This window comes from Haliotis rubra, unplaced genomic scaffold, assembly GCF_003918875.1.
Source record: "Haliotis rubra isolate DU_JTF1 unplaced genomic scaffold, ASM391887v1 Scf621, whole genome shotgun sequence".
NCBI lineage: Eukaryota > Metazoa > Mollusca > Gastropoda > Lepetellida > Haliotidae > Haliotis > Haliotis rubra.
The window spans coordinates 348,552-362,729 of NW_025767326.1; the positions used below are offsets into that span (position 1 = coordinate 348,552).

At 40.6% G+C, this 14,178-nt stretch overlaps 1 protein-coding gene across 1 annotated transcript; it reads right to left on the minus strand.

The window, feature by feature from the left end:
- Positions 1-7,307: 7,307 nt before the first annotated feature.
- Positions 7,308-11,195, minus strand: LOC124256264 (protein unc-93 homolog A-like). Its single transcript, XM_046690231.1, has 3 exons — positions 10,193-11,195; positions 8,723-8,990; positions 7,308-7,885 (listed from the first exon to the last, which is right to left on the minus strand). Exons 1-3 carry the CDS (start codon positions 11,036-11,038, stop codon positions 7,608-7,610), a joined length of 1,392 nt encoding a protein of 463 aa, XP_046546187.1. The 5' UTR covers positions 11,039-11,195; the 3' UTR covers positions 7,308-7,607.
- Positions 11,196-14,178: the final 2,983 nt, after the last annotated feature.

The window sequence follows — 14,178 nt, forward strand, 5'->3', positions numbered from 1 at the left end:
CGTGCATCTCTGAAATTCAGTGACGACTGAAAGCCAATGGCAGACCAACCCCCCACAACTAAAGAAGACCCGTCAGGCACAGTTTACCACATGAAGTGTGACTGGTAACTCGTACATTGGCGAAACCTCAAGACCCCTCCCTGTAAGGATCAAAGAACACCAAACCTCTGTGACTCCAAATCCGCCATCTCTGACCACACCCATGCTCTCCCAGACCACAACATCATTGGAACAGCATCAATGTACTCACCAGCAATCACACCCACTACAAGATCCGAAAGCTACTAGAAGCCATTCACATCAAGAGACTCCAACCGGCCATAAACAGAGACCAAGGATATTACATCCCCACTGCCTACAACCAACTCATCACCAAGCAATCTTAATCCTATTATTCTCCTGTCTTTCATATCATTGGCTTCCTCCTAATAATCTCCCCATATGAATACCCAATGCAATTAAGAAAGTGGTCAAATGTAATATATGTTGTATTTGGGCTTACACTTTCTTCATAAAGTACAGATTCTAGTACTTTTGTTGGGTTGAGTCCCATCCGGGATTCGAACCCAGACCCTCAGAGTCAGCCGCCTAAACCGCTCAGCCTCCACGGCTTCCACCAAAATGGAAGTCGGACAACTGGTAGTGTATACTGCGGACTTTGTGTACCCGTCTGATAAGTGTAAATTGGCACGGCTCCCACGGCCGAAAGTTACGAATACACAATGCCATTTAGAAAGTGGTCAAATGTAACATATGTTATATTTATATTACACCGACCATTGTCACTGGCTTCTACATGTAAATCCCTCGTCACACAGTGTTACTGTACATCCCAGTTAACTTCTTGTTGTTGTAGACGACCTGTTAACAGTACGACGGCTGCATCCCATTCTTTCCTTCTCTCTCTCTCATTTCTCTCTCTCTCTCTCTCTCTCTCTCTCTCTCTCGAATGGATGGGTTTCTCTCTCTCTCTCTCTCTCTCTTGACTCAGTATATATATATATATATCTGTAACCCTATTTTTACCTGACTCATACTTGCTTCACACCGAATCTGTATCGAAACGTCGCATCATCTGAATAAAGAAGTTGTTCATCCACAAAGTTTGTCCTTATTTGATTCACCAACTTCTGAACATGCCACTCAAAGAAGGTATTCTTTACATCGTAATTAGCTCGTAAATAAATTATATTTTGCACCTTAGTCTTCAAGTTGTCTATCAATTTCAAAGGCTGAATAAAAAGACCCTCTAACATTAAATATATAGATTCTGCACATGTGTTTTTTTTGCAGGAGGTCATAATCGCATAAGTCTGCCCCACCGTTTGCACAACAGCCTCTTTCGCGGTCATGGCTGGCTGCATTCGTTCTCGGTCAGCATTTTCCTAATGAAAATGTTCATATTGTAAGAGTAATAAAGGGGCTGACATTTACGAGAACGACGGTATTCATATATTGGATAGAAGAAAACTTATAAAAGGTTCTGCCTATTTGTATTACTGAATCGTAAAGATTTACAAAAAATCAATTCTGAATAACTTTCTGTATTCATATTGATTTCAGAAAGTATTTAAGGAATTGGTTTCAATCAATATATATATACGTGTGAACAGACAAGTACATTATGAAAGTGTTTTAAGCGACCGTATAATCTCAGTTTCACTTCGTCTATGTGAGTGAGTGAGTTAATATATAACGTCACATCGGCAATATCTCAGCCATATCGTGACGAAAACAATTTATACTAGAAAAAGTGAAAACGTTTTGAAGATTAAAACCTGCCGACGATGGACAGTAAAAATACCAGAGAATCACAGATATGAATATAAAACTAGCGAGCAAAGCTAAAACATTCCAATTAAAGAAGACAATACAATATAAAACACGGGTTATAGATCGCCAACAACTGAAGGTAGATCACCATACTAGGAACCATGGTGACTTCGTCTATGTAATTGAGACTGATTGTCTGTGTTGTTCCGCCGTTCCTTCTTCACATACCATTGCTCCTGTGTACCAGTAAAAGGCCACTTATATAGCGTTGAACTCTACACAGCAAGGGCATACCCAGGACGCATACAACATGATGACATTATTAACCCTGATAGTCGCTAGAAGGTTAATAGTCACATTATAAGTTGTTCACTGGTCTCGAGGCTCGGGGAACATAAACAAACATCGAGGGTACATCAACCCATGGGCCCAGAGGGACCAGTGAACAACGTATATATCTTACCGAACACCTTAATGTTAATTTTGAATTGTTTGAAGCACGGGTACAAATCTTTTTGTAGCCATCGCAATATTTTGCTGACAAGAAAAACAGATTTAGAGTTATCTCCCTTCCATCGATTTGCATTCGCAAAACATCGGTAATTTCCGTACATCATACGATTCAATGTTATTCGAGATAAAGAATTACTACCACGAAGTACCAAATGAGTTGCCATTGACAGCGGGGTACATTGAAATGTTACTCGCTTGTAAGCGGGTTACATTGAAAATAATAGAAGAGCGATCAGCCAATCAGAAAGCGACATTTATGTGTGAGGTAAGATAGGACTTCTTGACCAACATTTCTTAACTTCAAGTGACTTATGGTCTGGCCTCAATGTTCAAGACTACACACCGCCACAAGACAAGATTCCAAGTATACAGTTACCTGGAAATATCTGCCATTTGGTTGGTTTTATGTGGTAGGACGTGGAGTTGTGCTCATCACACAGGACATAAATCAAGAGATGGTTTGGCAAAGTTGGCATTGTAGAGTTGTTGGAACGCTTGGACGCTTTATGTTTCTGGGGCCTTGGGCCCATGCTGAAGCACGTTACATATGCTTCCAAAGATAAATGACTTTGCTCGAAAAATATGCTTCTGTTCACCAAGTGTAAATGGGTACCCGGTAGGATGAGATGCTAATGCAAATATTAAATTTCTAGCACCTCACCTGCAGCCTTGTTGTACACTGCCCAAGAAACCGATGAAACTCGGGCGGTCATTGTTCTATTGATCACAAGTGAAAACATTACACAACAGTCCCGTTTCCCTTGACTGGGTCCCGTCCTATTGCGCAACTTAGTACAATAACCAGTCCAGAATTTTGAGACCAATTCATGTAACTGGATACATAATTATTAATCAGTATTATTTGATACATCTAAGCACTTGTATATTGCAACACTACGCTCCTTCTAATCCTTGCAAACACACGTCGCAGCGAGCTCTGTCGTACAGCGAGCTCTGACAAAGGGAAACCTAGAAATCGTGGAAATCTCAAAACGAGGCTCTGCCGAAAGAAACGTTTGGCGGATAGGTACGGACTTATCAATCACATTGTGCGTTACAGAATAAGCGCAAACAACACATAACAGGTGTAACCAGTGAGCCAGATGCATTGTGAATCATTTTACGACCTCATCAACCAGGGGCAGTCTGTGACGTCTTAGTTAAGGTCATGCTGCCTACACCTCACCATAAAATATAGAAATACGATGTTACTAAAGTTTAAAATTAAAATGCATTTGTAAATACCATTTTCTTATGAAACAAGGAATTGGAATCCAGTGTAACCATAGTTATTTGTTATGTCTATTTTCACTTTCACACGAGAAAATTCGGATCGTCTGAAAAGTAGGTCATTTTCTTAATAGGTTAATGAGACTCATGTTTCGGTTTGCGTATCGATGTAGCTGTGAGCACACTTTAGAGTGTCGGGCGGTGGGGTAGCCTAGTGGGTAAAACGTTGGCTCGTCACGCCGAAGACCCGGGTTCGATTCTCCACATGGGTACAATGTGTGAAGCCCATTTCTGGTGTCCCCCGCCATGATGTTGCTCGATATTGCTAAAAGCGGCGTAAAACCAAGCTCACTCACTCACTTTAGATTGTAGATTCGTCACGTTATAAATACATCTGCATTACACGTATGTGCGTATGACGAGATTGAACTTCAGGACCGAATTATCTCAGGTAAACAATTGACTAGACTTTGCTTATGTTTATGACGGGTGCCACCAATGGGGCAGGATACGCTGACCTTTTCGCGAACATCTGGTATCATCACTATTCCATGGTGATTCATAAACACATGCTCTGTCATCGTATCGCATGGTGACAATCACTGGATTGTCTGGTCCAGACTCGATTCGTTTACAAAAGCACCGTGCAGCTGTAATACTGCTGAATATATATCGTCACGTTATAAATATATCTGCAGTATACGTATGTACGTATGACGAGATTATTTCCTACAGCCTTCTGCCACAACGGCCCCGTAATCCGAATAAGTCAAACAACATTGCTAGCGACCGTATTACTATCCTATTCGGACAATCCTCAGAATATCAACCTCTAAACAATTACGTAAAGTTACATGGATCTTACCACTGGTACCACTAACGAGCGAGTGAGTAGAAATGTACGTAGCTTTTTTAGCAATATTCCAACAATATCACGGTGGGAGACTCTTGAAATGGGCTCCACACATTGTACACATGTGGGGAATCGAACACAGGTCTTCGGCGTCACAAGCGAACGCTTTAACCACTTAGCTACCCCACCGCCACAGGTGCCACTAGCGAATAAATCACTTCATTCCAAAGCTTTCCAACTTTTTCAACGGATACAAAAACCAAACAAACTAAACAAATCCCAAACAATAAAACACACAAAACCGTGCCTTTATTCTGTAGAAGGTCCAGTATACAGACAGATATAATATTTACATAGGCAAGCAAAGACTGCTCAACCAAGAACATATTTCACATTAGGAATTTACTATTCTAGGAAGCCATTAATATTCCGTTCAAATGCATGTTTGGGATGGCCCCACTCCATAGTAACGCAGAGTTGGCATGATCACGTTTCAAGATGTATCAGCTAGATCCCTGCCCCAGTCCGAAATGTCTCACCCCGTTTAGGATGTAACGAATATTCTAGATCTCAGCCGACCTTTATACCAAAGTCACTTAGAGCTCTTGGTGTATAGATATGGCGCAGGATGCTCACTTGTTCACGAAGGCATCTTTTATTCTTGAAATTATTATTTTATGCTGTTTCAAGAGCCATGCATAGATCCCGTTTGAACTTAGATTTTAAACGTTCCTAAACATTTATAAAGTACTTAAAATCAGACCCTTACATCATTATAGCGTATGGAGCAGAACTCTGTACTGGACACGGCATGTTCATGAAAGAGACTCAACATAAAGTAGGTTATTAGACCAAGATCGAGTCCTATCGATGACCCCCTGCTGGAACTACCGTGCCAGTGTTGCCAAGCTACTGTTCTTGACGTTCCTATATATCTAGCTACTGCCGTGTAAACAGATGTCACTTGACAGGTATCTAGGTTAATTTATTTTGTGTCCTGAAGCCGGCAAGAAACTTTCTAAACATCCTATATGGTTAAAGTAGCTACAGAAACATCCACACACAAGCTTAAATTCGGGATAAAAACCGAGAAACACCACGGTAATTACTTCTGTCAACGCGTACATGTGTGTCGTTGGGGAACCAGGTCATCAGGAATACGTTGACGAAGACGAGGGATAGATTGAGTTCAAACTTCTTTAGATGCTTACACAAGACATGACATAAATAGAGATTATTAACCTCGTGTGTGTCCGTATCATTAATATTATATATTAGGAATAAAATTGTATTATGCGAGCCTTAGGCGAGCATAATATATATCTTTTATTCCTAATATATTATATTAATGATACGGACACACACGAGGCTAATAATCTCTTTATGTAAAACCTTGGAGTCAACTTTGTGTGCAGACTATTTCAGTGTTGTCACAACCCCTAGTGTACAGTACACAACCCTGTGCACTTAAAAGAACCCACGAATCCGTTGGTATATGACCAGATGGTGGCCACAAGAATACGTGCAAACACCTAGTTGCGGGTACAGCAACGTGCAGTGAAGTTGGACAACTCGGTGCGCCTAGTGGCTGCAAGAGTTGTATACTCCCCAGGGAGTTGAGATTGATAATACGATGTGCCGTTGAGATTGACATCCAACGATCGAGGGAAAAATACCAGCGCCTTGAGCATGCACTAGTTGCCTGGATATGTGCGCTATATAAATATCCTATAATAATAATAATAATAATCTTCTTAAAATTACTCTTTAAAAAAGAAGCAAATCGTACGTGAATTTATATATGAAGAGAATCGAGCATTTGCGTAAGAATACTTAGCGGTACACCAAGGTGAATGTCGTTAATGACGGCGGCATATGGTTGTGACTAGTCGATAATAGAGTGCAAACATAACTCATGCCTAAAATAAGATCTTTCTGACTAGAAAGAACAACAAAATCAGGCAGGGTGGTTTTGGTAGTGTTTTCAATTCTCATGGCGGGTATAATCACCTAATTTCAGTTTCTGATACCTGGCGGAATCGATTCGTCGTCTTTTTTATTGTGATCGATAGATCGAATCCGTGGTTGGTACCTTTCTCAGACGATTGCCTGTCACTCGTGCCTCATAATCCGTACCTTCAACTTGAACGAAGTTCTCCGTTTTATGTTTTCCAAAGTCAATTACTTCAGTAACGACTCCAGAACCTCTGTCATCAATTGTAACGGAATCACCAATTTTGAAAATGGGGGCAGCCATGTTTGTTTACAAACTCGTCCACGCAATGTAACATCACTGTAACGACAACGTCATCAATGAAATGTTAACGTTTTAGGATTCGCATGGCATGTATGGAGTTTTGAGAAAGTAGGACGTGGATTGACGTAATTTGCATAGTTATCAGATTTGGATAGCAAGTTTATCAGATTGCTTTATTGCACCGATAACACCCTCCATTAGATGATAAACAAGTATACATGAGTGAGGTGAGCGGAGTTCCAGCTCAACTCCAGGGCGTTTCCTACGAGAGGCATTATCCTGCTCGCGGTCGTCCCTACACAGTCGGAACACCGGACTGGTGACAATATTGATATGAACAAATATACTGAAAGGCAAAAGAAACGTCGTAATACTGGAAATGACACAAGTATCAATGGAGCATTTGAACCTATTTTTTCTTAAAATATACACCGGAAGTCGTGTTTGAGGAAAACATGAATCGTGGTCGTACATATTTAGATTTTGGGCACTAATTACAAGACAGATGATGCCGAGGAATCGGTGATAGAAAAGGTGATAGAAAAACACACTTAAGTTTTAAAATAAATTAAAACACATTCAATTAAACAATATGTATTTTATTGGTGACTAACTCCGCACAACAGCACTCCTGAAAATATTTATACTTGGAAAACATTGTGAAGTTTGGATTGCTCACCAGGAACATGATTTTATTGTCATCGCAATTTCACGTTTCTGACAAGACTGACTGACTGACTGAATTTGGGTTTACGCCGCTTTTAGCAATATTCCAGCAACATCACGGCGGGGGACACCAGAAATGGGCTTCACACATAGTACCCATGTGGGGATTCGAACCCGGGTCTTCGGCGTGACGAGCCAACGCTTTAACCACTAGGCTACTCCACCGCCCCTTTCTGACAAGAATGGCTAATAGTCACAGATGACTGTTTGTGAAAAAGGGATTCATTTTTCTTGTATTTAATCTGTCATATGGTGTTAATTTGTGTATTTAGATTCTTTTGTGCCATTTGACATAATTTCTAATGAAGTGGTAGCTTTGCTCTCTTTGCGCTTCTGGTGCACTCGTGAGTAAATCTCCACGCCTGCGTACATGACCATCGCCACGACTAACAAAGCCAACACACATATAAGTTTTGTCTTCAAACACAGAAAGTTGCTGACAACAAATGTGATCGTGATTCCTATGGCTTTCCAGGTGTGGAAGTTAGCGAAGGCTGGTTCCTTCTTCTCCGGGAACAACATGGCTATCAGAGCTGAAATAGAAGTAAGACTAGCATGAGTTTTGGTATTACACTGTTCAGAACAGTTTCACATGCTTACAGCAATAAAAGTATCCATAAAGATCCGGATGCGAATTCAGCAACCCATTCTTGATAGAATAGATGACTAACGGGATCGGGTGGTCAAGGTGGCTGACTTGGTTGACACATGCCATCGGTTCCCAATTGCGCAGATCGATGCTCATGCTGTTGATCACTGGATTGTCTTGTCCAGACTCGATTATTTACAGACCGCGGCCATATAGCTGGAATATTGCTGAGTGTGGCGTTAAAAATAAACAAACAAACTAACAAACAGATCTGGGTTTAATAAATTGCCCAAGGATTTAATAAAAAATCAACCAGAGTATGAAGTTTTGCACAGCTGAAATTCGATAATATCATAACCTTTCTTCAATGCAACTATTCTTGTAAATAGTTTATCTATATATTATAAGTTGATTTTAAACATTATTATGATCACTTATAATTCCGTTTAAAATTAAAGATATACCAATTATGAACTATAAGTATTATAGCAACTAAAGTCATGTAGACATTTAAAAGGTTAGGAAATAAAAGGTTCGCTGTTATTAAGTGTATACAGGTATATACAGGAATAATAGAGAAACATTAATAGACTCCAGGGCCTAGATTTTCGAAGCTCTCATAACTAAGACAGGTCGTAAGAAGTCAACAGTTAAGATAATCTTAGAGCGACCATAAGAGATACACTAAGCCGGACATGATGGCAAATGCTACTTCATACTGTTACAATGTCATTTTTATCGTTTGAAAATAATGAGATCACTGATTGTAAAAGGTTCTTACAGTTTGACTGTGTCTCCCATATTCCTTCTCCGATGGCCCATACGATGGGAATGACGAAGATGTACTTGGTGTCGTCGCTTGTCGGCGTCCATAAATAGAGCGTTACAAACACCCCACCTTGTAACACAGCAGCTGCGAAGAACAGGATGTAACGTCCAATGTACTTCGCTATACGACTGAAGATGAAGGCACAGGAAGCAGTGGTTGCCCCGTACGTCGCCATGACGAAACCAACCATGTGTATTCCGATAGGACAGCTGACGAAGGACTGCAACAGAAAGCGTGATGAGTATTGTAGTCAAGTCAAGTCAAGTGTGCTTATTCACGAAAGGGACAGCCAGGTGTTCGATAAGCACCTCCACAGACAAAGTTATTTATTCATTGACCTGTGCTGTGCCGTCTGCTGTATACCTCGTGACAAACAGTGAACTGTGTCAATATTTACATTGATAGATTGTTAAACAACTTTTATTTTAGGGAAAAAAATTCTGCAAAAACCTCACAGAGTTGGTCTGATGTTTTGATTATGATCAGCGTTTCATTGAGTATTTTATGTTTATTCGTTTTCGAGTTAGATTGCCATTCATCGGTCCGCTTTTGAGCCAAACGGACTATAGATACATACTAGCATACCTTTCCTTAGATTCATACTGCTTACTGCATAATTACTGTTGCGTATCTGAGTCCCATTGCTTACATTTTGCCTGTTGTTTTTATTCAGCAAATGGACTACTTGCCTTCGTCCTGACTATTGAGTGAGTGAGTGAGTGAGTTTAGTTTTACGCCACACTCAGTAATATTCCAGCTATATGGCAGCGGTCTGTAAATAATCGAGTTTGGACCAGACAATCCAGTGATCAACAGCATGAGCATCGATCTGCGCAATTGGGAACCGATGACATGTGTCAACCAAGTCATGTGAGACTGACCATTCGATCCCGTTAGTCGCCTCTTACGACAAGCAGAGTCGCCTTTTGTGGCAAGCATGGGTTGCTGAAGACCTATTCTACCCCGGATCTTCACGGGTCTCCAGACTATTGTATTTTGTTCTCTTATTGTATACATACTGCCCACTGAGTGCATTCTTCAAACAGGCTGCATGTTGCATAAATGTCACTTTGTACAGCTAAAGATGACGTAAATAGGAAGAAAAAGTTAATAGAATCATATCAACAGTATTGTCCAATTATATAGAGTGGATGAGTTTTGACTCAGCGATTGGGACCAGGGCCTTTGGGGTGACGAATTAACATTTAAACAATGCCTATGACACATTTTCTAACACTTACACCTGATGTGGGTGACTGCATGTTGATAAACAGCTTGATGAATTGTTTGTCCACGGAAAGATACATAGGTCATCTGCCCTTACATAGAGCAACAAATACTAGATCTCACATTTATATGATATCTTCTTCAAGACATGACAAATCTTATTATAATACAATCGTCAAAGAACCAATAACCTACCCTTGTGTAGTCTGACCATAATATGGCTTGCTCCACCGCTTGGAACATTATGAATGGAACAAGGAATATCAGCTTGCTGGTGAATAATGTTTCAAAGAATGAACTCAGGGACTGCTTCAAGCTGACATTGCTGCTCCAGTCACTTTTTGGTAACGGTGGTAAGAAGACGATTGTGATGATCAAAGCAATAACATCACATGCGAGGCAGACTCCAAGAAAAATGTACACCAGGCTCATCTCTGGAGTAGCTATGTCCGTTCCGTTGGCTACTCCAGGACAATAGTCAGATCCACAAACGGCTTCTCCTGTGACATTGCTGTAGGTTCCTGATCGTAGGATAAGTGACGACACAAGGTTGCCTGGAATTTGGGTGCTCTCAAACACGGTGAAGAACAGTCCGTTCAGTTTACTGAGGACATCGTACGGGGCTGCTCCTGTAGACTTGGCAAGGGAGTAAGAACAGACTGAAATGTAAATACTTTGACTTGTCCACAGAAAACCAGAGATGGCCCCGAGGAGAACTGAAGAAGGAATGAGGGTAGAGAAGGCCGGATAGAAGTTCGAGCTTGTATACAGGAGGTGGATCACCCAAGACAAGATTAAAGACATTTTGATTCCCATGAATCGAATTACAGCTGGGGCCATGATTCCAGAAAATATAATGCATGCATACAGCACGCTCAAAGAAATGATTCCAAGATCTGCCGCTTCGTTGAGGCTGCTCTGTAGGTTCTGAATGGCCATGTAAGCAGCAAACGCCGAAAAGAAAGCAGCAGCAAGCACAGCACTACTTCTGGTTTCCTTCCCTTCAAAGGCATATGTCTTCAGTTCCTCCTCTTTCTCCATTTTGTAGTAGTTTATTCCAGCAGTACAGTTTATCAATACCTTTTATGTGGAAATCTTATACTGCGACTGTGGGTTGGACCCAAAAGTTTGGAAAAGGTGGAGAAGTTTAGATTTGCCAGTATGCTTGTATTATAACACAGCATGTCTCCTCATTGAAATAAACTGCTCTTACGGTGTACTTGTGAAGTAAACGCTTTCCAGTATAATGGAATGTGTCCGATCACGGACGTTGCTAAGCTTGGCAATGACAAAGCATATGAAAGAGAAGTACTTGCTGCATTCTCTTATCTGACATACTTTTATTACTAGTGGTTTAATATATGTGTGACCTCAATGTATAGGTACATAGAAGCACAATTCAGGTACATCTTTTAGCAGCTACTCACCTTCATATCAGTTTGATCCAAGGTGATCATATGCCCATATGTTCCATCCTATGTTTGTTGACCAGAGAAGTATTGGTCTTCATCAACCCATGCTTGTTGTAAAAGGGGACTAACGTGATCGGGTGATCAGGCTCGCTGACTTGGTTGACACATGTCATCGTATCCCTATTGTGTAGATCGATGTTCATGCTGTTGATCACTGAATTGATTCCATTATTTACAGATCACCGCCATATAACTGGAATATTGCTGAGTGCGGCGTTGAACAACAAACCACCCAACCAATTAACCTATGCCTGTAGTGATAGGCGACCAAAACATCGGTGGATAGATACGTTAACTTGGTTGGTTGGGCGGTCTTGGGACATTGCTTATAGGAAAAATCGCTGTTAGTGACTATTTCGGATAATCGGAGCCTTTGAAGACTCACCCACATGTGTCAAACTACACCAACACCTACCTCACTTACCCTTGCATTACTTGGTGAGTGAGTGAATGTGAATTTACGCCTCGACTTCAAGACTTGTATCCGGGAAGCGGTGTCAGACGTGTATGTTGTTGCACACAGGAACAACGATAATGTAAGTCTCTTTGGACTAATTTGATGACCCTTCCCCCTCCTCCACTTTTTGCATTTGAGAAAATATACAATCTTCATATAAAGTAGGGGATCATGAAACAAGTCCAAGCATTAATACAAAGATAGGTGTTGACAACATACATCTCATGTTAGAAATTTATGTCTGTAAAACATATCACCAAAACATATGCTAAAGCGTGCACGTGGTAGTGCCACACACGTGCGCAGAATGTTAATCATGATTTTGACACAATCAAGGACGGACGATTCATCTCTGTGCACCATAGTGCCTCTCAATGTTTCTGTTTCTGCTTATGCAGTTGTGATTTACATGACTTCATTCATTGTGTCAACAGTAGGCGTGTGGTGGCTGCAATGGGCGTGCTGGACACCTACTGTGGTCAATGCGTCCTCCAGATGCGCATCACCCACATAATATCATGGCCAGCACCACTGAACATTTTTAGACACAAAAGGTGTGTCATAGGCCGCCGACGTCTTTGGCTGAACTTGGCCAAGCTCTGCAAGAAGAGTGGGACAGAGTAGTAGAAAAGGTTTCGTGTTTCCGCTCTTCTATCTATATGTTATCTATAGATTATATATTTATAAATATGATTGTGGTGCATGCGATTTGTTTTTCTTGTCCGTAGGTCTGTTGATTATATGCAGCTTGGATAGATTGGGCCAACGTTAATGCAAATATACTGAGAGAAACAAATAAAGGAACACAGGGAAATTCAAGTGTTCCTTGATATTTTCCATTTTTCATCACCAGCTTTGAATAGTGCTGTGGGAGGAAATCAGAGAAATAATAAAGGAACACTGTCAGACAGTGGTGTTCCCTTATTTGATTCCCTCGACATTTCGCGAGTAACAAGCTGATTTTGCACGAAAATCATGTCTATCAACTGCGAAGGTTGAAACAGGCTGGAATATGTGTATATAGATTCTGCATATCTGGTCTTACTGGAAAAAAAGTTTTCCAAAATTGCATGCTTGATCGCTCAAGTCTGCCCCAAGTTTGCAACCCATTCTTTATCACAGTCGTGGTTGGCTGTAGACGTTCTCGACAAAGCAAATCTTTTTAAGCCATGAACATTCAACTATCCAGAACATAACAATGATCACTTTTACGCTGTAGTTTCGTTTGTATGACTTGAGTTAAAGGATTTATAAATTTTTTTATATACTCTTCTTTCTTTTAACAACGGAAATGTGACTAAGGTCATGTATATCACAACCCGAACTCACTATTCGATGTGAAAACGACATGGGACATACACTATATGCTATTTCTGAAATTACTGTTTTGTCTGTTTTTTCATACTTTGATAAAACGTTGTCGTAAGACTCTGTTTAAAAAAAAAAAAATGATATGCATACAAAATGAATCACCCATCGTACTTACTGCGTATGTTTTATGGTATCGTGAGCTGATATCTATGATAACAATAGTTTTCGGGTTTTCATGGAATGCATATCTTTTGCAATATGCTTTGGTCAGTTCTGGGGACGTAGAGCAAGTGTGAACCCCTACATCTTTGAACCTGTAACATTGACCGAAATACCCAGCTCAATCCCCATTTTAAAAAAAAATGTATTTTCTGAAAATCCCTTCATCCTTTTGCTCCCTTAAAATAGCACTGCAAAGATGAATCAACATCCCACAGACTTGCTTGGGCGGTGGGGTAGCTAAGTGGGTAAAGCTATCGCTCGTCACGCCGAAGGTTCGATTCCACACAGGGATACAATGTGTGAAGCCTATTTCTGGTTTCCCCGCCGTGATATTGCTGGAATATTGCGAAACGGCGTAAAACCATACTCACTCACCCACTCCGCAGACTTGCTAAAGTCATTCACTTCCTAAAGTCATTCATAACTTTTCAGCGCCTTTCACCATTCGTTTGGGTTGTCACGTACACAGACCTCAAAATACAGTTTTTTTATGGTAAGATTTTGACACTGATATTATTTCATTGCAGTCGTGATGCACTTCACAATATCTGCAAAAAGGAGGGTTTTTCTATACATCCTCCTTTAGCCTGTGAATGCATCACGACTGCAATGAAATAATATCAGTGTCAAAAGCAAGAGAACTGTGCCATTTTCAAATCACAACAATATATTTTGTCAATGCTGTCAGTATGCAAAGTAACATAAAGTTCCTTCATGTA

Coding starts and splice junctions, on each gene's coding strand:
- LOC124256264 (XM_046690231.1), bottom strand. CDS start 11,038: ATGGAGAAAGAGGAGGAACTGAAGACATATGCCTTTGAAGGGAAGGAA. Junction 8,991..10,192: donor TATGGTCAGACTACACAAGG/GTAGGTTATTGG, acceptor TTTCTGTTGCAG/TCCTTCGTCAGCTGTCCTAT. Junction 7,886..8,722: donor ATGGGAGACACAGTCAAACT/GTAAGAACCTTT, acceptor CTTCTATTTCAG/CTCTGATAGCCATGTTGTTC.